Source organism: Hypanus sabinus, chromosome 2 (genome assembly GCF_030144855.1).
Source record: "Hypanus sabinus isolate sHypSab1 chromosome 2, sHypSab1.hap1, whole genome shotgun sequence".
In the NCBI taxonomy this organism is placed as follows: domain Eukaryota; kingdom Metazoa; phylum Chordata; class Chondrichthyes; order Myliobatiformes; family Dasyatidae; genus Hypanus; species Hypanus sabinus.
Genome location: NC_082707.1, coordinates 115,969,938 through 115,993,853, shown reverse-complemented (window position 1 = coordinate 115,993,853; position 23,916 = coordinate 115,969,938). Strand labels below are relative to the sequence as shown.

General features: G+C 43.6%; 1 protein-coding gene and 1 long non-coding RNA gene across 3 annotated transcripts in view; one reads left to right on the top strand and one right to left on the bottom strand.

Moving 5' to 3' along the window:
* LOC132382621 (uncharacterized) overlaps positions 1-23,916 on the bottom strand; it is a 98,123-nt gene that overhangs the window by 11,058 nt on the left and 63,149 nt on the right. The window contains exons 2-3 of one of the 2 annotated variants that reach the window (XR_009508428.1): positions 22,057-22,147; positions 15,903-20,424 (exon numbers count right to left, since the gene is read on the bottom strand). This is a non-coding gene — a long non-coding RNA (uncharacterized LOC132382621). Of the gene's footprint in view, positions 1-15,902; positions 20,425-22,056; positions 22,148-23,916 lie in introns of those variants that run through there. The other variant, XR_009508429.1, reaches the window with a different exon arrangement.
* The window catches only part of LOC132382609 (transmembrane protein 87A-like), a 57,211-nt gene continuing 56,150 nt past the window's right edge, over positions 22,856-23,916 (top strand). The window contains exon 1 of the mRNA XM_059953008.1: positions 22,856-23,021. Within this exon, the coding sequence (XP_059808991.1) occupies positions 22,911-23,021 (111 nt within the window). The 5' untranslated portion in view covers positions 22,856-22,910. The remainder of the gene's footprint in view (positions 23,022-23,916) is intronic.

Here is a 23,916-nt window from a genome sequence, read left to right as displayed (position 1 = left end):
AAGCATCCTTTTTATCTTACGTGTGCACAAGGAGAACAGGATGGGTCCCTGTCACCCACACTCTTCTGAAGGCTGAACAGAAAACTGCTATTTTTATATAGATTTGGCTTATCAGTTACGGATATTGACTATTTGGTAAATTGTTTGAATTCCTTACTTGCAAGATCAATTGCCATTCACAATAGAGGTGTTAAAAGTCAATCGAAACTCCTAGATGACAACGGATGATATTTTGAAGTGAGGAAAGCAATTGTCCCTTACTTGTTTGGAGTATTTCACATCCTTCTGTTATGCCTACCTCATCTTTCTCTGGCACTCCAGCACACTGCCACAGTCTCCCCTGCGTATCTCGTCTATAGGTAAGCAGAGGTGCCTCCAGCCGTCTCACTTTAAAGATCTTACTCAACTACAACTGCCACAGGCTACTCTTGCCTGGACATTGTCTTTAAACCATGCCTTCATACAACTTCCACACATTTACTGCTGACATAGTTGGCACATGAGCGGTCTAGACAACTGGTAAAAACATAAGAGATAAAAGTAGCTGGCACTTTTGCTGCACTTTCTCATAACTCTCCAAATGGGATCTCACTCAGATCCTACACGAGTGTAATAAAGTGGAATGAGGGCAAATCTCTTTAATAAGGTCTAGCATGCCATTTACCTCCAATTCCCTTGCTGCACCTTCGTATTGGCCTTTACTGACATATGTACAAAGCACAGTTATATCCCTTTGAACATTAACATAATCTCTCACCACTTAAATAATCTGCTTTACCTCTCTGTGCTTCAAAGTGGGTGACCTCACATTTTTTTGCACATTATATTCCATCTGTCAGATTTTCACCTCCGATCTCAGCATTCAGTGTCTGATGAAATTCCCACCACAACATGGTGGCATAGCTGCAACCTCCCAGCTCCAGCAACCCAGTTCATTCCCGACTTCCCGTGCCAGTAGTGGGGAGTTGATATGTTCTCCCTGTGAACGCATGGGTTTCCCCCAGTACTCTGATTTCCTCTCACATCCGAAAGATAGCAGTTTAGTAATTTAATGGGTTGCTGTGTTAATTGCTTCTAGTGCGCAAATGAGTAATAGAATGTGTTGATGGAAAAGTAGAGAGAGTTACTAGGGATTAATGTAAATGGATGCTTGATGGGCAGAGCCAGTCTGATAGTTTGCATGGTTCTACAACCCGCTTCTATTACAGATGTTTGCTTGCTTCTACTACAAATGTTTTCCCTGGTGAGGAGTCTAAAATTCATAAGTGTTGTTTCAGGATAACCATCTAAGGCAGAAATATTTGTTATCGAGTCATATGGTAATACAGTATGGAAACAGGCCCTTCAGCCCAACTTGTCCATCGAACTAAGATGCCCACTTGCCTCTATTTGACCTTCAAACCCGTTCCAATCCGTGTACCTGTCTAAACTGGGGTGCATGAGGTGTTCTGGTGCTTGTTATGCTCCGCCCAGGGGTAGCTCGTCCACCTTTGGTCCCCACCTGCCACCCAGTTCTCACCTGTGGCTCCACCTGACTGTTTGTATGCAACAGTGGCCACAGACTGACAGGTGGGTTAAACCAGGAACCTCAAACCCCGGTGGGGTAGGATATGCATACCCCAGCAAGCAAAGACAGCTCCAGCAGGCCGAGTGGATGAGATCAGCTATACGATCCAATGGCTAAGAAGGCAGTGTTGCAATGCTTCGTGGAGAGTGAAGGGCATGACAAGGCACAGAAGTCGTCATGACTATCTACTGGAGTCGAGGAAGTCTCCAATTGTGATGATTTTTCATGCCATTGAACCAAGATTTTCAGGCTGAGAGAGTGGAACTGCCCCAGTGCAAGGGCTTTTTTGCTATAAAACTCCTCCCACACAAACTTTTCTCAATGCAGCTCTGTACTCAATCGATTGCTATACAAAAAACTGTCACAAAAGAAGATGAGACAGGTGCCAACCTTGTAAGAGGTTCAAGGACTGTGTGAATGCCAACCTCGTGCATGCTGACACGGCACCTAAGCAGCTTGAGCTGGGTGCTCAGGACCGGACGAGATGGCATGTCCTGGTAAGACAAGCCTCCAACAACTTCGAGAATAGTGCTGTGCAGATCTGGTCTCTGCTCAGGAGAGGAGAAAAATAGCCACTTCAGTTGCTCCAACAGTTTACCTGCCCTCACTGTCAACACTCATGCCTTTCTAGAATCAGACTGCAGAGCCACCTCAGAACACACATTTGATGAGCTGCTCAGACAAACATCATCATCGGAAATGACAGACAATCTACACCTGCCTAAATATCTTTTAAATCATGTATTTGTGTCTTAAGATGGCAGGGTGGAGATACGTCTCCACCAAAGGAGCTCATTCCCTCCATTAGCCTGCAGGTCAGGTTTACATCTGCTTAGCACCTTCCCTCCTCCCCACCCCGCAGATCACAGTCATGTGAAGTCATGGCAGCAGCTGGTGCACATCACAAGTCCTGGTTATGCGCTCTGACGCCAGGCAGATAATTACTGAAGTGTATTGATAATGGCCAGGGTCACCCATCCAGAAGGTGGTGATGGCAAAGCACTTTTGTTGAAAAATTTGCCAAGAACAATGATGATCATGGGACTATGATTGCCTACATATTGATGGTGAATGTGATTTGTATCCTGGGTAGGACTCGTACTTTCAAAGTATTCATCAGACAACATGAGGAAATAAAAATCAGTTTGTAGAGAACAAAATATAAAGCAAAAAGATAATGGTAGAAACAAATAAATCACACATAATTCTTAAAGCTAAAGATAAATGTAATTTCAAATGCAATGTCCAAAGAATTGATAATCTACAAATTTTAAATGAACTTTTTGGATTGTTGCGGCTTTAAGCATTCAGCCATTAAAAACTCACCACATACAGAAAGCTTCACACATTCAAGTTCTTTACTTGAAAGTAATTATTAAATATCTGAACTTTTGTTGGATCACAGATTAGGTAATGGGCCACTGCTTAGAATAAGGACTCACTACAAGATCACGATTTGCCACTTTCTTTCTGAAATGGCCGCTGAGGCACCGCATTCAATATTTATAAAGTGGAAGTGAGCAGATTCTTTCTCTTAGACGTACAAACAGGCTGGAGGAACTCAGCAGGTCGAGCAGCAACCGTTAAAAGGCGCAGTTAATGTTTCGGGCCGAGACCCTTCGTCAGGACTGAAGAAGGAGGGGGCAGGGGCCCTATAAAGAAGGTGGAGGGAGGGTGAAAAACCAATCAGAGGAAAGATCAAGGGGTGGGGGAGGGGAAGCAGGGAAGGGATAGGCCAGAAAGGTTAAGAAGGAATGTAAGGGGAAAGCACTATGGGTAGTAGAAGAAGGCAGAATCATGGGAGAGGTGATAGGCAGCTAGAAGAGGAGACAGAGTGAAAGTGTGATAGGGGAAGGGAGAGGGAGGGAATTACCGGAAGTTGGAGAATTCGATGTTCATTCCAAGGGGCTGGAGACTACCCAGACGGTATATGAGGTGCTGCTCCTCCAAACTGAGTTTGGCCTCATCATGGCAGTAGAGGAGGCCATGTATGGACATATCTGAATGGGAGTGTGAAAGAGAGTTGAAGTGAGTGGCAACCGGGGGATCCTGTCTGTTGTGGCGGACGGAGAGGTGCTCGATGAAGCGGTCCCCCAATCTGCGTCGGGTCTCATCGATGTAGAGGAGGCCACACTGGGAGCACTGGATGCAATAGATGACCCCAACTGACTCACCTGGAAATTGCCCCAAATTACCTCACCTGGAAGGACTGTTTGGGGACCTGAATGGTGGTAAGAGAGGAAGTGTAGGGACAGGTGCAGCACTTAACGCTTGCAGGGATAAGTACCAGGTGGGAGATCTGCGACTGCCTGGTCCACACATCCCTCCCCACAGATCTCCCACCTGGTACTTATCCCTGCAAGCGTTAAGTGCTACGCCTGTCCCTCCGCGACTGCCTGGTCCATACGTCCCTCCCCACAGATCTCACAAACACTTCCAGGTTGTTTTTCTCACTTATTCTTTGATGAACACCACTTCTGTGTCCAGCCATCACAGCAGCGTTGTCATAGCACTGTGACCGACAATCTTGTAGCTCCATTTCGTCCTTCTCTAGCTGTTTCAAGATGTCTTCAACCAAGCTCTCAGCATCCTTCTGGCTTTTCTGGATAAAACCAAGGAAGGACTCTCTAACATGGACTGTTTTCCTCTCAAAATCAACTTCCACATACCTCACTACTCTGCTCACGGTGTGTCTGATCAGGAGTCGAGTCAAACATGAGACCACAGTACTTGGCTTTACGAATGCTTCTCACAGTAAACTCTGGCAAACGGTGGATGCCATCATGTGGATGAATTCGTTTTGGACACCCGGTGAAAGATAAGACGTGGATCCAGAATGACCTTCCAAATGAGTGAGGTGTTCTTTTATGACAGGGTCAAAGATGGTAAGTGGTTTCAGTAAGCCAAGGAAATTTCCCACATTGGAGTCTTCGTCTAGCTGAAGTGACTCCGTGTCCTCGCAAAGCCAGGTTCTGAGTTGCAAGGAATTTTATGCAGTGAAGGATTCTTGTCAAAATATCACGCCACTTCTGCTTTTCCTTCTCAATCTGTGACTGAAATACCACGTCAATAACTCCTGTTTCCAGCTAAGTTTCTTTCCATTTCTTTCCACTGTGTGAAACATTCCCGATGATTCTTGGCATTTTCATAAACACTAATCCTTTCAGGTGCTTTCCACTGGTTGAATCCACTTTCCTGCTCCAATGAGGATTGATGGTCTGACCGGGAATAGAGAAGACAACAGATACAAAATGTAGACTTTTTAGAAGGGGAATAGACCAGCCATGAGTGAGTCACTTCCTCATCACGACCATTTCCCAATTTCCTCTTGAACCAAGTTTTGTTCATTGAGCAGGTATTTGTTGGTAGGACAGGCCCCTCACTGTTCCGGAAATACTTCGAACCCACCTTTATTATTTCTGTTCTCAATGCATCAGGCGGAATTGCTTTTCCAGATCCTTTCCAGGCTCTTTGCCACCATCCAGTTCACTAGGTTCAGTATTGTCAGGTTCAATCTCGTCAATAAACTCAACATCACCACCACCACCATCATCTTCCCCTCCTGTCATGTCCACGTTCTCTGTGGCAGCCTCACTCTTAATCTCATCATACTTGGATTTATCTGAATTGACTTCCTCCTCGGCTTGTGACGCATTTGTACTTGATCCACCTTCGGATTCTGACAAACTTGTAGCAGGTGCAGATGACTCCATGGAACGTGTCGAACTATTTGTTCTGAGCTTTTCAAAGAAGAGCATGAAGAACTTGCTCGACTTCTTGGCTTCCTCCATCTCCAACTTTTGTCTCTTCCATCCTTCAGCTCCACTTACCCTCTTCTTCGTGAAGAAACGTTTCATGGTCTTCTTACACAATGCTCTGAAATAAGGCCATCCTAGTGCTTCTCACCCATGATAATCACAGACAGATCATACATCTGAAGAAAATTATTTTTTCACTATCTGAGGATGGCTTGTCTGACTTTAATAGAAACTGCTCAGTGGCGCCCAGGGCACGTGCCATACCTGCCATACTTAGATACACCACTGCTTTAAACGCCTGGACGAGGCGGGAATGTGACGTCAGTATAACAAAAGTGCCAACAGACTGCTGGGACATTCAGGAGATAGAGATAGAGAGTGAGAGTGAGAGAGATAAATAGATAAGACTTGGGACTGTAAGCAGGAGCTTACTACAGTAATGGGTGAATTTTGATACTTTCCCATGCCCAAAGGATTGAGTTAATGGGCAGCACACAGTGCATATTGGATATGTAACTGTCAATTCATATGATCCATATGTGGATTTTTGGAGTATTCTGTGGCGACCACTTCCGTTAACCCTTACATGGATTTGAGGGTGTTATGTGGTGACCACCTGTGCTAAGGAATATTCCATGACTGTCACCTTGTGATAATCTCTACGTGGATTTCAGAACACAACTCATCGGCTGAGATCTTCTGTGACTGTTACTTTGTTTTCTCAACATGGAACCTGTGGAATTCTTTGTGATCCCCTCCTTGTTGCATTTTAATGTGGATTTACAAGTTTCTCCTATTCGGTGGATTACTGGAACTTTCTAGCTTGCCATCCTAAGACTTTAACAACTGTCCCTAAGCCTGATGGTTTGGGAGCTTCAATACATAATACCGTTAATTTCCGTTTAGAAGAGTGTTTAATCTTCCATATTTTGAGTAGATACTGATAAATATAGTGGCTTAACATTAAACCCTGACTCAGTTTGTGGTCTATTGCTGCTGGCACATAACGTAAATTGGGGGCTCATCCGCAATTTTGAACAAATTGGAGCTTATTGATTGATCAATTATCGATTTCAATGATTACTTCCCTTTTGATTGACTTGTGTGTGGAAACCAGCAGCAATGGATATTGATTAATTCCTGGCATCGCCAACCTCTGAGGCATTAGAGGAAGCTAAAAAGGCAGAGTTGTTGGTCATTGCTAAGAGGTCAAAACTTCTTACGGTAAAGTCGGCTATGAAAAAGGCAGAGATTCAGAGGAGAATAGTTGAGCACTATATATCCATGGGTGTGTTTGAAGCCGAGGTGTTAGAAATGTTTCCTGAAAGTAAATCAGTACAAGATGGAACAATTAAAGTTACAGCGAGAGAAACTTAAACTAGAAGCTGTGGAGAGAGAAAAACAAATACAGCTAGAGGCTGAGGAAAGACAAAGGCTGCTACAAGCGGATGAAAGAGACAAACAAAGGCAGTTTGAAGCTGAGGGAAAAGAAAAACAAAGGCTGCCAGAAGCAGAGGAAAGAAAAAGAAAGGCCGTTGGAGCTAAAGAAGCTAAAGTACGTGGATCAAACTTTTGGCTCTAGTGACAGATTTGTTGCCAGTCCGGAAGTTAGATTGGTTCCTCCATTTGATGAGGCCAAGATTGATAAATACTTACAGCATTTTGAGAAATCGCTCAGAGCCTATGGTGGCCAAGAGAGTGTTGGCCTCTTGTGTTGCAGAGTGTAATTAAAGGTAAGGCTTAGCAGGCTTATTCTGCCCTATCAGTTGAAGATGTTGCTGACTATGGGACAGTAAAACAGGCTGTGCTTAAAGCTTATGAGTTGGTTCCAGAGGCCTATAGGCAAAGGTTTAGGAACTTGAGAAAATCTGTGAGCCACTCTCATGTGGAATTCGCTTATGAAAAGTCTGTGTGTTTTGAATGATGGTGGACACCTAAAAATGTGGATGATGATTTCGACAAATTGAAAGGGTTGGTTTTAATTGAAGAGTTTAAAAGGAGTGCCCATAATGACATAAAGGCATGTTTAGATGAGAAGGATGCTGCAACTTTGCAAGAATTTGCTAAGTTAGCAGATGATTTTGCTGTAACCCACAAGTCTAAGTTTGCCAGAAGTAAGACCTTCCAAAAGAATAGCATGGATAATCAGGGTAAACCAGAAATCAAATCTGGGACTAGTGACAGAGGTAAGGATGAAGGGAAGCAATTAAAGGAGAAACATTCTGGTCCTGCTTGTCACTATTGCAAGAAACCTGGTCATATTATGGCTAATTGCTTCCTCCTGAGAAAGAGGAAGGAAAAGGAGTTAGTTCCAGATGCCTGCTTTCAGCGTTTGAAACACCTGTAAACCCACAGGGTTCCAGACATTCTGATGAAGCTCTATCAAAAGCTGAGACGTCTGACCTAGTTAGCAAAGAATTCATTCCTTTTGTGTCAGAGGGATTTGTTTCAGTAAATGAAGGGTCACACCCAGTGCCAGTGAAAATTCTTTGAGATACTGGGGCTTCTCAGTCACTCTTGTTAGACAATGTTCTAGTTTAGTAATGAGACTGCCAGTGGTGAGGTAAATCTTATTCAAGGCATTGTTTCTGTGCCTCTGCAGAAGGTAATTTTGAAGTCAGAGTTAGTTTCAGGACCGGTTAAGGTAGCTTACCAGTGAAAGGTGTTTCTTTGTTGTTAGGGAATGACCTAACAGGTGGCAGAACTGTCCCTGCAGTGCAGTTGACAACAATGCCAATCACTGATGGCCCAAAGATGGATTCTAATGTTTATCCATCCTGTGTAGTTGTGGTGAACTATGTGCCTGTCTGGACACGCCCCCTTCATGTGGTGAACTATGTGCCTGTCTGGACACGCCCCCTTCATGTGGTGAACTATGTGCCTGTCTGGACACGCCCCCTTCATGTGGTGAACTATGTGCCTGTCTGGACACGACCCCTTCTGACTGCTCCTGTGGCTCCTCCCACAGGCCCCTGTATAAAGGCGATCGAGGTCTGATCCTCTGCCTCATTCTCCAGGATGTAGTATGATGGTCACTTACTGCTGGTTCCTTCTTCAGTCAATAAAAGCCGATATCTTGCCTTACGTCTCAGAGTGAGTTATTGATGGTGCATCAGTAGTAACTCGAGCTATGGCCAAGAAGCTTGCCAATGCGGGTGGTTCTGTGCAGTATGGTTCTGCTACCCACGATAGCCCAAATCCAGATTCAGACTTTGATGACCTGTCAGTGACTTTCCTGCCTTCACTGTTTGACCAGGATCCTTGTATTAGGTCTGACTATAAAGATTTGCCTTTTTCCAGGAAGGAGTTTATAGTGGAACAGACTAGAGACCTTGAGACTGTTGCATTGAGAGAAAGAGCTCTCTCAGGTGAGAAGATTGAGAAAGTGCCAGTTGGGTATTATATCAAAGGTGGAGTGTTAATGAGGAAGTGGAGACCACCTGATATTCTGGCAAGTGAGGAATGGGCAATTGTTCACTAGGTTGTAGTTCCTAAAGTCTACAGAAATGAGATTTTAACCTTGGCCCATAGTATGCCCTTGGGTGGTCATTTGGGTGAAAATAAAACTGTGGACAAGGTTTTGAAACAATTCTTCTGGCCTGGTTTGAGGAAAGATGTTGTGACATTTTACTGGACTTGTCACACTTGTCAGGTTGTGGGTAAACCTAATCAGGTCACCGCAGTGGCTCCACCGCAGCCTATTCCTGCATTTGGTGAACCCTCTTCTAAAGTTATTGTGGATCACATTGGCCCATTGCCAAAGACTAGAGCTGGCCATCAGTATTTGCTAACCATCATGTGTACAGCACCTAGATTAAATCCATCATAATCCATTGGTGCTTTTGAGTAAACTGAAAAACAAATATTAGAAGGTTGTTGAATTGGAGTTTGATTTTACAGGAGTATGATCTCATGATAACTCACATTAAAGGCAGAGATAATATAATTGTCGATTGCCTTTCTAGGTGTTAAGTTTGCAAAGTACTTCTGATAGTGGAATAGAATTTGTTATTTGTATATGCTCTTGCAATATGTTATATTATTCTGTAGTGTGGTATTTGTTAATTGTATATGTATTGTTTCACATATTGCAGTTTGTAGTTAAAAATTTGCTCTCACAGATCAAAAATTTTCCTTCTTGGGGGGAGGTGTTACATGACCACGGGTTTCGTTTACTGTGGGCATCACTTTAAACGCCTGGACAAGGCAGAAGTGTGACGTCAGTATAACAAAAAAGCAGACAGACTGCTGGGAGATGGGAGGGACAGGAGGGAGAGGGGAGAGAGAGCGAAGACAAGACATTTTAAATAATTTAATTCAAATTATAATTTTGGATGTTCAAAGTTTTAGCTGTGGAGAAAATAAAACTATCCCCATTCGACTTGTGCCAAGATGAGGGTGAAGGAGCAACATCTTGATTTCTGTCTAGGTAAGCCTCCAACCTGACTGCATGAATATTGATTTCTCCTTCAGATAAACAAATTCCAACACCCTCTATTCCCCACTCTGACTTTTCACCTGCCTGTTACTTTCCCCTGGGTCCCCTCCTCTTTCCCTTTCTCCTATTGTCCACGATCTTCTATCAGATTCTTTCTTCTCCCACCCTTGATCTTTCCCACCCAACTGGCTTCACCTATCACCTTCTAGCTAGATCTTGGTATGAAACGTCAACTGTTTACTCTTTCCCATTGACCTTCTGAGTTCATCCAGCATTTTGTGTGTGTTGCTTTGGATTTCCAGCACCTGCAGTGTTTGTGAGTGTAACTGACTCTCAATATTTTATAATCTTCTAGTTCTGTAACATGTTAGTTCTTTTATGTAACCCCACGTTTCACAGCCTAGCAACTGATTCAAATTGAAAGCACACACTCAGCAATATGCATTAATTTGAATTTCTGAGCTAGTTATAGTTTCATTGGGAAATTAAGGGAGAACCCGGTCTACCTGATGCTAACCTTATTCTCTTCATTCAGCAATTACAGTTCGGCTCTGCAGTGTAATTTTTCAATCATATACAGCATGGCATGAATGGAAAATTCCCTGCTAAAAACTTTTCTGGCACCTGGAGAGGCAAGAAAAATAGTTTAAGATATTGGTGACAAACAATCAAACACACCAGTCTTCCACACCATTACATATTCAAATGCTACCACAAGGGCAGTAACCTGAACATTAATATTTCAACAAGCTTTTCTTGACACTGTGTAGATAAAAGTAACTATTCTAAGTTAAAGTAACTTTATTTTCAAAGTGCATATACATCACCATATACAACCCTGAGATTCATTGTCTTTTGGCATACTCAATAAATCCATAATAGAATAACAACCATAATAGAATCAATGAAAGACCACACCAACTTGGGCGTTCAACCAGTGTGCAAAGGACAACAAACTGTGCAAATACAAAAAAGAAAAATAAATAAATAAGCATGCAAGCATGTAAGCAAATAAAAACTGAGAACATGAGATGAAGAGTCCTTTAAAGTGAGTCCACTGGTTGAGAGAAGTTATCCCCTTTGGTTCAAAAGCCTGATGGCTGAGGGGTAATAACTGTTCCTGAATCTGGTGGTGAGCCCTGAGGTTCCTGTACCACCTTCCTGATGGCAAAAGTAAGAAGAGGACATGTCTAGGGTTGTGGGGGTCCATGATGATGGACACTGCTTTCCTACAACAGCATTTCGTGTAGGTGTGCTCACTGTTGGGGAGGGCTTTACCTGGGATGGACTGGACTATATCCAATACATTTTGTAGGATTTTCCGTTCAAGAGCATTAGTGTTTCATACCTGGCTGTGATGCAGCCAGTCAATATAGTCTGCACTACACATCTACAGAAGTTTATCAAAACTTTAAATGTCACGTCGAATCTTCACAAACTCCTAAGGAAGTAGAGGTGCTGATGTAAATATGTTGATACATCTTCCTTGTGATTACATGCTGGGTCCAGGGCAGGTCTTCGGATACGTTAACAGCTAGGAATTTAATGCTGCTGACTCTCTCCACGGCCAAATTTCCAATGTAACCTGCTGCATGTTTGCCCTCCTTCCCTTTTATGAACTCAACTATTAGCTCTTTAGTTTTACTGATACTGAGCAAGGTGTTATTGTTACCAAATACTTCACCAGGTGTCCTATCTCACTCCTGTACATTGACTCATCACCACAGCGGTGCCATGAGTGAATTTGCATATATAAGACCATAAGGCATAGAAGCAAATTAGGCCATTCAGCCCATCGAGTCAGCGCTATGATTTCATCAAGTCTGATCCATTTCCCTCTCAACCCCATTCTCCTGCCTTCTCCCTATAACCTTTCACAACTTATCAAACAAGAACCAATAAACCTCTGCCTTAAATACACCCAGTAGCCTGGCCTCCACAGCCGCCTTTGGCAACAAATTCCACCGATTCACCACCCTCTAGCTCAAGAAATTCCTCATCAACTTCTTTCTAAATGGAAGTCCCTCTATTCCCTTTTGTCCTAGACACTCCCATCATAGGAAACATCCTCTCCATATCCACACCATCTAGGCCTTTCGTTATTCAATAGATTTCAATGAGATTGCCCCCCCATTCTTCTAAATTCCAGCGAGTAAAGACCCAGAGCCATCAATCGTCCTCATATGATAAGCCTTTCATTCTCAGAATCATTGTCATGAACCTCCTCTGAACCCTTCCAATGACAGTGTATCCTTTCTCAGATTAGGGGCCCAAAAAGCTCATAATACTTCAAGTGATGCCTCACCAGTGTCTTATAAAGCCTCCACATTACATCCTTGTTTTTATATTCTAATCTTCTCAAAATGAAGGCTAACATTGCATTCGCCTTCCTCACCTTCAAGTTAATCTGTAAAGAATCCTGCACAAGTATTCTCAAGATTTTTTTTCCCTTGAATTTTTGAAGTTTTTGCCTGTTTAGAAAATAGGCCACACTTTTATTCCTTCTGCCAAAGTGCATGACGATACACTTCCTGAAAGTGCCACTTCTTTGCTCATTCTCCTAATCTGTCTAAGACCTTCTGCAGCCTCCCTGCTTCCTCAATCTTCAACACAATCTGCCCTTCCACCTATCTTCATATCGTCTGCAACCTTGGCCACAAATCCATCAATTCCATCATCCACATCATTGACATACAATGTAAAAAGAAACAGTCCCAACGTAAAAAGGAACACCACTAATCACCGACAGCTAACCAGAGAAGGATCCCTTTATTCCCACTCTTTGCCTCCTGTTCTATCCATGCTGGTATAATTCCTGTTAAGACCATGGACTCCTATCTTGTTTAGCAGCCTAATATTTGGTACCTTGTCAAAGTCCTTTTGAAAATCCAAGTACACAACATCTACTGATTCTCTTTTGTTTATCCTGCTTGTTATTTCCTCAATGAATTCCAGCAGATGTCCCAGGTAAGGCTTTCCTTTAAGGAAACCATTTTGGCCTACTTTATCATGTGTCTCCAATAACCCTAAAACCACATCCTTAACAAATTGATTCTAACATCTTCCCAACCACTGAACTCAGGCTAACTGGCCTATAATTTCCTTTCTTCTGTCTCCCTCCCTTTTTGAAGAGTGGAGTGACATTTGTAATTTTCCAGTCCTCTGGAACCATTCCAGAGTCTAGCAATTCTTAAAAGATCATTAATAATATTTCCACAATCTCTTCAGCCACATCTTTCGGAATCCTGGGGTGGAGTCCATCTGGTCCAGGTGACTTATCTACCTTTAGACCTTTGAGTTTCCCAAGCACGCACTCTCTAGTAATAGCAACTGCACTTACTTTTGCTCCTGAATGTCCGGCGTAATGCTAGTGTTTTCCACAGTGAAGACTGATGCAAAATACTTATTCACAATGTTCCCTCTAAAGTGTGCGTAGGTGCACAACCTTTGCAAATAGCACACAAAGGAATTTAAACTGCACACAAAAGATTGTCACCCTCTACCTCATTGGTATGTTACGTGTATTTCACAATCGTACACAATCACATTTCTTTTTCCGGTTTATGATATGGACAGTGTTGACAACATGGAGTTTACAAAGCCTTGTCTGCAAATTTTAGAACAGGCTTATTTATATGGATTTTATTGAAGAAATTATTAATTCACTATGTTGAATTTCAAAGAAGCAAAGGGCATGAAGCGCAAAAGAACTGCTAATTCATTTAATCTGGAATGGCTTAATTAAACAGTAAAAGCTGCTACACTGAAAGCTCATAAGGTCAAGAATGACCAACTACAAGAAATGTTTATGTACAATACAGAAACTGCATGTATCGCCATGATGCAAACGTTGCTGGAGAATTTGCAAGTGAGGAGAGGTGGAGTGACATTTGGAAACTTGAGATTTTAAAGTGTCATTTAGCAAGAAAATAGTATCTGGCAAAAGCTCAGGTGAAAAATGTTTTCATTACTCGCTATGCATGCTTTGTGAGAGTGCAGATGAACGAGAGCAAAATGATCAAACCCAATGGAGATCAAAGTTCTTACTAACTGTATTTTGCTAGCTATTAAAATGAGTACCTCAATATACAAAATTCAGTGCACACATGTTGTTGTCACTGGGCAAAAAATTGCACAGCCCAAGATTTTTGCACACACTGGTCATTACAAATTAGAGGGAATATTGCTTAATCAGTTTGTTCTCCATTTCCTTGTCCCCATTACTACCTCTCCATCATATTTTCCAATGTCCCAATAATTATCTAAAAAAAACATGACACTGGAATTGTGCTTAGCCACACAGTCATATGTGTATAGGGAGTAGACATGGAATAGAGCATGGAGCTTTGAGGTCATTGTAACAGCATCTTACCAATCTTCTCTGAATGAAATTTGCTGATGAGGAAGGGAAGCATTTAGTCAGAGAGGGAGGTACAGAGGCCCAGGTCTTGAAGCTCAATGATGAACAGCAGCTTGACATATATGTTCCTGGTGTTAAACTGTTTTGGCAGTAGACTAATAGAAGCAGATCCAAGTAATCTGAAGGAGGAAGTGATTCATACCATAACCAACCTCCAGAAGCATTTCATTATAGTTGATGTAAGCACTACCAGCAGTAGCATTGAAATAGGTCACCACACTCCTCCTGAGCACCAGTACAAAAGACGATGGGAACCTCAGATCACAGAAACAAAAGGTTGAATATTTCCAGTTGGCCCACACAGATTTTCAGTATTCTGCCAGATATGGCTCAAAATTTTAACAGACTTTGCATTAATTGCCTCCATTTTCTTGCAGTGTTTGGAGAATGAAAAATCATCAGAATGCAACAGTTCTGCTTATTCTGTTTTGAATTCTCTTTGGTGAATTAATCAAAGATTGTCATAATGCTATAAGTATATAGCATCGAAACAGGTCCTTCAGCCCAATTCAACCATGCCAACCAAGGAGTCTCCCTGCACTAGGCCCATTGGTCTATGCTTGGCCCACATTGCATTAACCTTTGCTACCCAATACCTGTCTATAAGTTGTTTGAACAATGTAACCGTTACCCAATTGTAGCACTTCTTCATCGCATATACCTGCCACCCTGTCTGTGAAAAAGATGCCCCTCAGGTCCCTTTAAATCTTTCCCCTTTCACCTTAAACCTATGCCCTTTAATTTTAGGCTTTCACACTCTGGGAGAAAGATTGCGACCACCTACTTCAATATGATTTCGGTAACAGTATTTCATCTTATTCCACCACCTCTTTTGGTAGTGAGTTCCACATATCAACCAGCATCTGTTTTCAAAAAGAAAATTCAACCGTTTGATCCCTTTCTTAATTAGGTTAAAAGGGAGCCTGTCTTTGTCAGCCATGCTATTACATTAAAGTAAACCAAGAGGTATAGATTAGATGGACAGTCAGAACTTTCTCCCCTGTGACTGGATATAAAAAACAGAGGATGCAGGTTTACAGTGGGAGCAACTTGATGGTGCATTTGGATGTGATGGGATGATCAGCTCTCAACACAATCATCCCAACCAAATTCATATTCAAATTCCTCCCACCTTAAACCTAAACTTGGTTTTGATATCATAACTGTGGGGAGAAATGTTCTGACTAACCAATCTACACCTCTTGCTTTAATCTGGTACCCGTATTTGGTAACATGGCTGAAAAAACAGGCTTCCCTTCAATGTAATAAAGATACTAAGTAATGGACATGACTTTATCATACTACATCAACCTAGCATATAGTCTCTTTGTAAATAAAATTACAGTGAAGTAAGCAACCAAAAAAAGGCAGAATTTTGTAATCCCTCAATGCAAAGTTCTGCTTGTGTTTACATGGTTAAAGTGAGAGGCAAGCATTGCTGTGAATTAATCAATGGTCTCTCCTCACTGTGCATGAGATGCAAATCGAGCCCCTCAACTGCAGTGAATAAAAGCAAACTCAGTGTTTCAAGATACAAACTGTGGAAACAGCGAGGCCTTAAGGTAATTGATCTTAATTAGTCTCAAAATTGGTCTACTGACTCACACTGATGTCATGTGAAACTGTACCTTTAACTTTTTCCTTTTTAAAATGTTATGAAATGTTGTAGCCCGGAGAAAAGTACACACTCAGGACAACAACTACTTTTTTTGGGTTTTAATTCCTTTATCTGTTTTAGATGTTTAAGTGCCAGAAGAGGGTCTTAAAACAAAACGAACGACTTTACAAAGAGGACCTGCTGTTACAATCTCCGTTTAACCTTCAATCCACACACTTGAGTCTTGACCAATCGCGTATGCAGTATAAAAATACAAAGAAAATCACACAGAACTATTACAGTACTAATACAGTAGTGGCAATTCTGAAGAAACACAATACAAACAACATTAGAATCTCCCCAACCCTGTATCTTATACACAGCAACGAAAAATGTAAGCGAATACATCTCATCTAAGATGTCTACTACTTTTTAGTACACAGGCGCTGAACCCCCGAACGGAGACTAAACATTCATGTTACACAGTCACGTGCACAATCAGTCATGATACAATAAAGTTAGACAGAAGGTACACTTTGGCACAACTTTTACAAGATATTGCCCGGTAGTTAAATTACAGGAAGACTGATCTACTTGGCCGGTGAGGAACTTTGCAAGCCACGCTATCCAATGTTGAGTTCTTTACTCATGAAAATCTAAAGCATCCACATGTAAAACATGTCAAATTACCGACATTCTCAAGTTGCCAGCAAGCATAAATGAATTCACGTGGATATTGTAAATTAATGCTCACCTTTCCTCACCAAGCCCAGCACCTCTGGGGGAACTTGATTCCAATGCCCCACCAGCTCCTGCAGCAGAAAATAAAAGGGTCTCCCCACTATCTCATGTGTGCATAATGACATCACCATCTCCACTTAAAGGCACAGACAACTGTTCTAGCATTACCCGGATGAATGCCTGAGTACACTTTTTAACGATAATGAATAGCATTCGATGGTCACCTGGTTACAGATAAAATGCATCCTTTGTGGCACTCAATAGCCACAAGTCATCTTGCTTCATTTGGCAAATCAGTGCTTTGACTAGGCCAGGCATTCAAAAGTCGTAGGCTCCAACACAAATAAGGAATTATTTCAATCAGATGGCAAATCTGAATGACATCTCAATGTGTCCCAACACTTCTGTATCAAAGAGGAGAATACCATACAGGTGAAATTCCTTCCGCTTCTCCCACCTTCTTATTCTGACCTCTCCCCACTTCCTGTCCAATCCTGATGAATGCCTTGGCCCAAAACAATGACTGTTTATTCATAGTTGCCAGCTGCTTGTGCCTGACAAGTTCCCTAGACCCGATCATCTTATTTTCACTATGGATGCCCAGTCCCTATACACCTCCATCCCCCATCAGGAAGACCCCAAAGCTCTCCCGTTTATTTCTAGGCACTAGACCCAACCAGTTCCCCTCCATCACCACTCCCCTGTCTGGTGGAACTTGTCTTCACTTTTAATTTCTCCTTCGGCTCCTCCCACTTCCTTCAAACAAAATGTGTAGCCATGGGCACTCGCATGGGTCCCAGCTATGCCAGCCTTTTTGTCAGCTATGTGCAACGGTCTATGTTCCAAGCCTACACTGATATCACTCCCCAACCTTTCCTTCGCTACATCGACAACTACATTGGTGTTGCTTCCTGTACTCACGTGGAGCTTGTCAACTTCATCAACTTTGTCTTCAATTTCCACCCTGCCCTCAGATTCAACTGGTCCACTTCCAACACCTCCCTCCCCTATCTCGATCTATCTATCTCTGTAGACAGCTTATCTACTGATGTCTGTTATGAACCCACAGACTCTCACAGCTACCTGGACTATACTTCTTCCCACCCTGCCACTTGTAAAAATATCATCCCCTTCTTTCAATTCCTCCGTCTCCGTCTCTGAGGGAATATCACACAGTTAGAGGGACAGTACTGAGGGAATGTCACACTGTCCCACCTGCACCAGCTCTGCAGCCATATATTATTTGACTTATCCATCTATTGTGCACATCTCAGGGAGTAATCCTGAGATTACAACCCAAAGGATCCTGTCCTTCGACTCCTTGTATTCAGTTCGCAGGAACTCATCTCTATTCCTCTGATATTGTTGGTGCCAATATGGTGCATAACCTCTTTCAATAATTAAAATCAGTAATACACCAAGAGGCTGCAACTAGATCTATGTAGAGATACACTGATAGGAAGGCTGTTACCATGATGTAATGAGAATTTTAAACCCTTAAGTGTTACCACCCAGAAAGCTATACAAGCCAGCAAGCATTGGATTCGTGGGATGGGATGCAATGCAAGTTAGGATATACACTTTACATTGTTTTGGATCAACTCAGGTCTATGTTGGGTCAAAAGTGATAGGTTGGTCAGAACATTAGGATAATAAGCAATTGATCATGATTTCAGTAGCAGATAATATGAGCATTATTGTTTTGAGAGATATTAGAGAAACTTAAAAACAGATAACCTTGGTAGGGAATCTATGATCTAAAACTCAGAACAGAATGAAGTTACTCTGGCCGCTGCCTCGGAATAGGAGTGTCCCATTTCAAACCAGCAGTCCCACAGAAAAATGACCTCATCCTGTGAAGTTCCACTGCAAGGGTCAGTCAGCATGACCACTCCTGGTAAAAAAATGCATGAGTTGTCAACCTCCTATCAGTGTATCTCCACAATCCAACCAGTGAAAAAGAAACTAACCAGCATTCTGTGACTTATTTAAATACCCACATGTAGATTCCAACCATGGAAAACAAATATAATTAAAACAAAAATGAAGTGAATGTTTTTAGAGGAATGAGAGATAAATATAGAGAGGCAATTCCAGTATAGGACTTGGGCAGCTAAGCATTATGAACTGTGTAAATGTTAGGGTAAGAGGCCAGAATAAGGGGAAGACTGATATCTCATGAGGATGTAAGGAAAAAGTTAAATGTGATTCCTCCTTGGTATATGCTAAAATAAAAAGGAAGTCTGTAAGACTGTTAGCTTGGGGTGTGATTGTTTTGAGAAAGTACAAGAGAATCAACCCACAGCAATGATTTGAGAAAGTTAAGGGATTATGTCTATAGTCATAAGATGGTGAAAAACATGTTTTTCATGGGAAAGTGAGGTAATTATGCATGGCCAGGTACCAAATGCACAGAAAAGTACCAGTGTAAGGGGCTTTGAAGGGTATAAAGGGGCACCTCCTAGGTGCAGGGGAAGAGAGTTTTGTCCCAGGCTAGGTCACGGCTGGTGACAAGTGCTGAGATAGAGAACAGTATGTTGGGAGAGTCATGTCGAGTCAGAATTAGAGGGGGAGAGGGAGAGACTGCATGTAAGTCTGTTGGCATTTCGCAGGTCAGTTCATTTGCAGGACAATAAATATTATTTTGATTTCTGTACTGCTACTACTTAACTGCTTTTGAGATTTGTTTTTCTTTCTGTATTGCATTTGTGCTAGTTCTAATAAAGTGTTTTCTTGTGGCCTTGAACACGTGTTGACTCCTTTTGTTTGCAAATCCCTGAGCTGAAATAAGGAAAGAACATGTAGCATATTGTAAAATAATTACTGTTTACAAAGGATATAGAGTTGGAGGAGATTGCATAGCTAGAGAGCCATATTGTGTCTTGAAAACAAAAATGCTAAGTTGCTAACTTAGATCCACTATTGTTATTTGGCAAGGATTGATGGAATGGGGCACAGAGAGCAGAATTCAGGATGACCTCATTCTAGATGTCTGCATGGGGTAGAAAACAGGTTGGCCAAGAGTACATCAAAACAGGAATAAGATTTGCGATAGGGAACAAATTATGATGGTTTCAGTCTTCCCAGCATCTGGAAGAATTGCTACTAAATGATTGCATACAATCTGGCAATTAAGGAGCCACAGTATTGTAAGACAGTCTGACACACATATTTACAGCTATGGTGCCTAAAACCTTTGCACTCCACTATATTCATCAATGTGGAGTAGAGTGAGTTTGTAAATCTGGCAGGAGCAAAGGTTGCTGTGAATAGTGTCACGTACCCCGTGACTGGGTTACTGAACTAGCAGAAATGGAAAACTCGTTGGAGTCCGGTATTACTGTAACTAATAGTGTTTTAATAGTAAACTAAGCAATACAAATAAAATGCAAATAAATGAAACAGGTTAGCGATGATATATACAGAAGTGTGGAAATAGGAATCAAAAACCAAGCTCTTTCAAAGTCTAGGGGTAAATGAATAGTCTTACGATGATGCAGAGCTCAGTTCAGTTTAGGTCGAGGAAGTTCTGGTGTAACGTTGGAGAGAGAGAGAGTGAGAGGTGACACAGTTGCCGACGAACCTTCCGTTGTCTTCCTGCCCTGTTATGGTCACCAACTGAGACCCCGTGCCAGGCACGACCGTTCTTCAGTGGTAGGCCTGTCACCCAGGCGAGGGTGGACACACAAACAAGTCCCCACCGGTCGCACCTTCCCCCGAATCGATCCTTCAAACCCCCACCTTCACGTGGGTGCACAATACTCTTTAAGTGTCCCATGGTGTGTCTGCTTGTGTCTTAGCAGACCTGCTTTTTATCATCACTTGCAGGGTACCGGCCATCCATCACCTGGTCCCGCCTTGCTGTCTCAGCAAGAATCCTCACAAGCAGGCAAAGAGATTGTCCTTGCAGCAAAGGTAAACAATCAGGTAAAACCATAATATTAAATCATGTCTCTCTCTCTCTCTCTCATCTGCAGCAGGATGCCTCCCCCCTCTTCTTCTCTCTCTCTCATAAGCAGCATAGTTCATGGGGGGAGTCAACTCTGGACCCCATCTCAGCTTGGTTTGCTCATCACAATAGCCAGAGTGGAGCACCATGGGAGGGGTGTGGGACATGTGGCAAAGGAGCACCGGGGTGGTGTAGGTACAGGCACACCCAGCCCTGAAATACCAGGCAAGGTCATTTGATTCCAAATAATCAGTTCACTGATCATTAAAGAGTGTCTCTCTGGTGATTCCCACTCCCTTCCTCTTTTCCCAACCATGATTCCCCTCTCCCTGCCCCTTCCCATTCTCAGTCTACGATAGAGACCCATATCAGAATCAGATTTATCATCACTCACTTGTCATAAAATTTGCTGGGTTCATTTGTGGCAGCAGTACAATGCCATACATAAAAATACTACAGTAGGGTGCAAAAGTTTTAAGCACCCTAACTATATACGTATACATGCCCAAGACTATTGCACAGTACTGTATGAAGAGATCAGGAAAGGTGATAAAGAGGTGCAGCTAGCTCTTTACATTTTGTAAATTAGCATCTTCATATCTACAGTTTGCACCTTCGATAGATCTATAAATATAATCAGCATTCAATAACCAAAATTCCTAAAGAAACTGGCTTGCCTAAGGATAAACTAAAAGTAATCCAAAGAATACAGTTCAGTGATGAGAATTTGAAATGCACTGTTGGAAATACTTTCTATCAAAGCTCTCGCCAAATTATTCAATATTTAACTCTGGCATTCAAAATTGGCTATGGGTGAAAGGAAAAGAATTTGGATAGCTATGAGAGGCCAGGAGAATGGGAACAGGCTGGAACTGAGTCAATGGGACAAGAAGCTTCTTTATGTAAATAAATAATTTAGGGAATCACAGTGAGTTGCTTTGTGTAGAACAAATCACTATGATTCCTTAAATTGTTTATTGTAATTTGATCTTGATGCACCATCAATAACTCTCTCTGAGATGTAAAGGCGAGATATCGGCTTTTATTGACTGGAAGAAGGAACAAGCAGTGGTTGACCACCATACTACATCCTGGAGACTGAGAGGCTGGGCTCAGGCCTCAATCGCCTTTATACAGGGGTCTGTGGGTGGAGCCACAGGAGCAGTCAGTGGGGGGGGGGGTGTCCAGACAGGTATATGTAGTTCACCACAGATCTGTAATTTGTTCAGTTTGAAACATGGTTACCATGACTCTGTCGGTCTGTTCACTTTGTTTAAATTACTCACTTCCCTGTATGCACTCAGTTCAGAATCATTATGTTGCCAAGTTTCAGAAGGACTGGAGTTACCTTTATCAAATTGTTAGTACCTTTGATCACCTTCCTGGAGTGACAAATGTGTATGCAGAACGGCCAAGGCTGATATAGGAGGGAAACTGCCATAATTGTACAGCCCAAAAGCATACCATGATTCCTCTCTTTAAAACTGTAAATGTTGATATAGTGTTAAATTAATTCCCATCTGTAAAGAAACAGTTAACCATCACATGGCAGTTTGATTAGGTGTTAATCAAGGGTTTTCCTGTACCTTATCTCATAGATATTTCAGAATGGGGTTCCATCCTTGCCGATTCTACGTTTCAGTCTTCCTTGTGTCGTGATAGTCTTGTAAACTGCATCTCCAAATAAAATTGAACAACGTGTCATTGAACAGATGGCTTATTTAATAAATTCGCTTCTTGCTCCTTACTACCACTCTTACACTCCTGTGACTTCCTTGGCATAAGAGGGCTACTGGGATATGTAGTTTAGGAAAGATAGAAATTCGGCCAATCTGGAATTCTAGGAATTTACAAACTACAATTAATTAACCTGTAAATTACAGCTGATGTGGGACATAAGCAGGCTGGAATTTCTCTGCACTACTTTAAGTCTTCTAGTAAGGAATTCTGTAGTATTTCGGGTTGTTTTACTGCACTCATGCAATGTAATTTGGGAGGATGAACTGCGGAGTGTTCAGGGTAATAGGGAGATAGTGCGGGCAAACTGAAGCACAACACCCATCAGCCCACAGCGGGCGGAGTGAGGTAAACCCACATTAGCCCCTTGCCCCCCCGTGAAACTCCGTACCGGCTCCGGCCGGGGCAATGCGCCCCGCCACCGCTGCAGCGCCCTCTGGCCGCCGGAAGACCGCGGTGTGCCCAGCCGGAGGCGATCGACTCCGGCCGGTGCAATGCGCCACGGCCACGGCGCCAGCGCCCTCTGGCCGCCGGAAGACCGCGGTGTGCCCAGCAGGAGGCGATCGGCTCCGGCCGGTGCAATGCGGCACGGCCACGGCGCCAGCGCCCTCTGGCCGCCGGAAGACCGCGGTGTGCCCAGCCGGAGGCGGAAGTGACGGCGCGCTGTGTGACTGAGAGGTGACTGCCGTGCGCTGTGGCAGCGATGATGTCCGGCCCAGCTGGAGGGTCCAGTTGGATTTACATTCTACTGCTCGGCGCTTTCCGAGTCAGTATCGCCGCCGAGGTGTCAAAATGGAGTATACCTGTTACGGAGGTAGGGAGAACCCGCGAAAGATACGGGAGAGGAAGGAACAGACGCTTGGAGGAGAGGCTGGCAAAGTGGGAAGGGCTGTTGGCGGAATAGCTGGGGAGTGTGGGCGGGTCTGTAGGGAAGGAGAGGTGAGAGCTGGGAGGCGTGGGGGGGCAGCTGTGTGAAGGGAAGGTGGGCGGGTCTGTAGGGAAGGAGAGGTGAGAGCTGGGAGGCGTGGGGGGGCAGCTGTGTGAAGGGAGTGTGGGCGGGTCTGTAGGGAAGGAGAGGTGAGAGCTGGGAGGCGTGGGGGGGCAGCTGTGTGAAGGGAGTGTGGGTGGGTCTGTAGGGAAGGAGAGGTGAGAGCTGGGAGGCGTGGGGGGGCAGCTGTGTGAAGGGAAGGTGGGCGGGTCTGTAGGGAAGGAGAGGTGAGAGCTGGGAGGCGTGGGGGGGCAGCTGTGTGAAGGGAAGGTGGGCGGGTCTGTAGGGAAGGAGAGGTGAGAGCTGGGAGGCGTGGGGGGGCAGCTGTGTGAAAGGGAGTGTGGGCGGGTCTGTAGGGAAGGAGAGGTGAGAGCTGGGAGGCGTGGGGGGGCAGCTGTGTGAAGGGAAGGTGGGCGGGTCTGTAGGGAAGGAGAGGTGAGAGCTGGGAGGCGTGGGGGGGCAGCTGTGTGAAGGGAAGGTGGGCGGGTCTGTAGGGAAGGAGAGGTGAGAGCTGGGAGGCGTGGGGGGGCAGCTGTGAGAAGGGAGTGTGGGCGGGTCTGTAGGGAAGGAGAGGTGAGAGCTGGGAGGCGTGGGGGGGCAGCTGTGTGAAGGGAAGGTGGGCGGGTCTGTAGGGAAGGAGAGGTGAGAGCTGGGAGGCGTGGGGGGGCAGCTGTGTGAAGGGAAGGTGGGCGGGTCTGTAGGGAAGGAGAGGTGAGAGCTG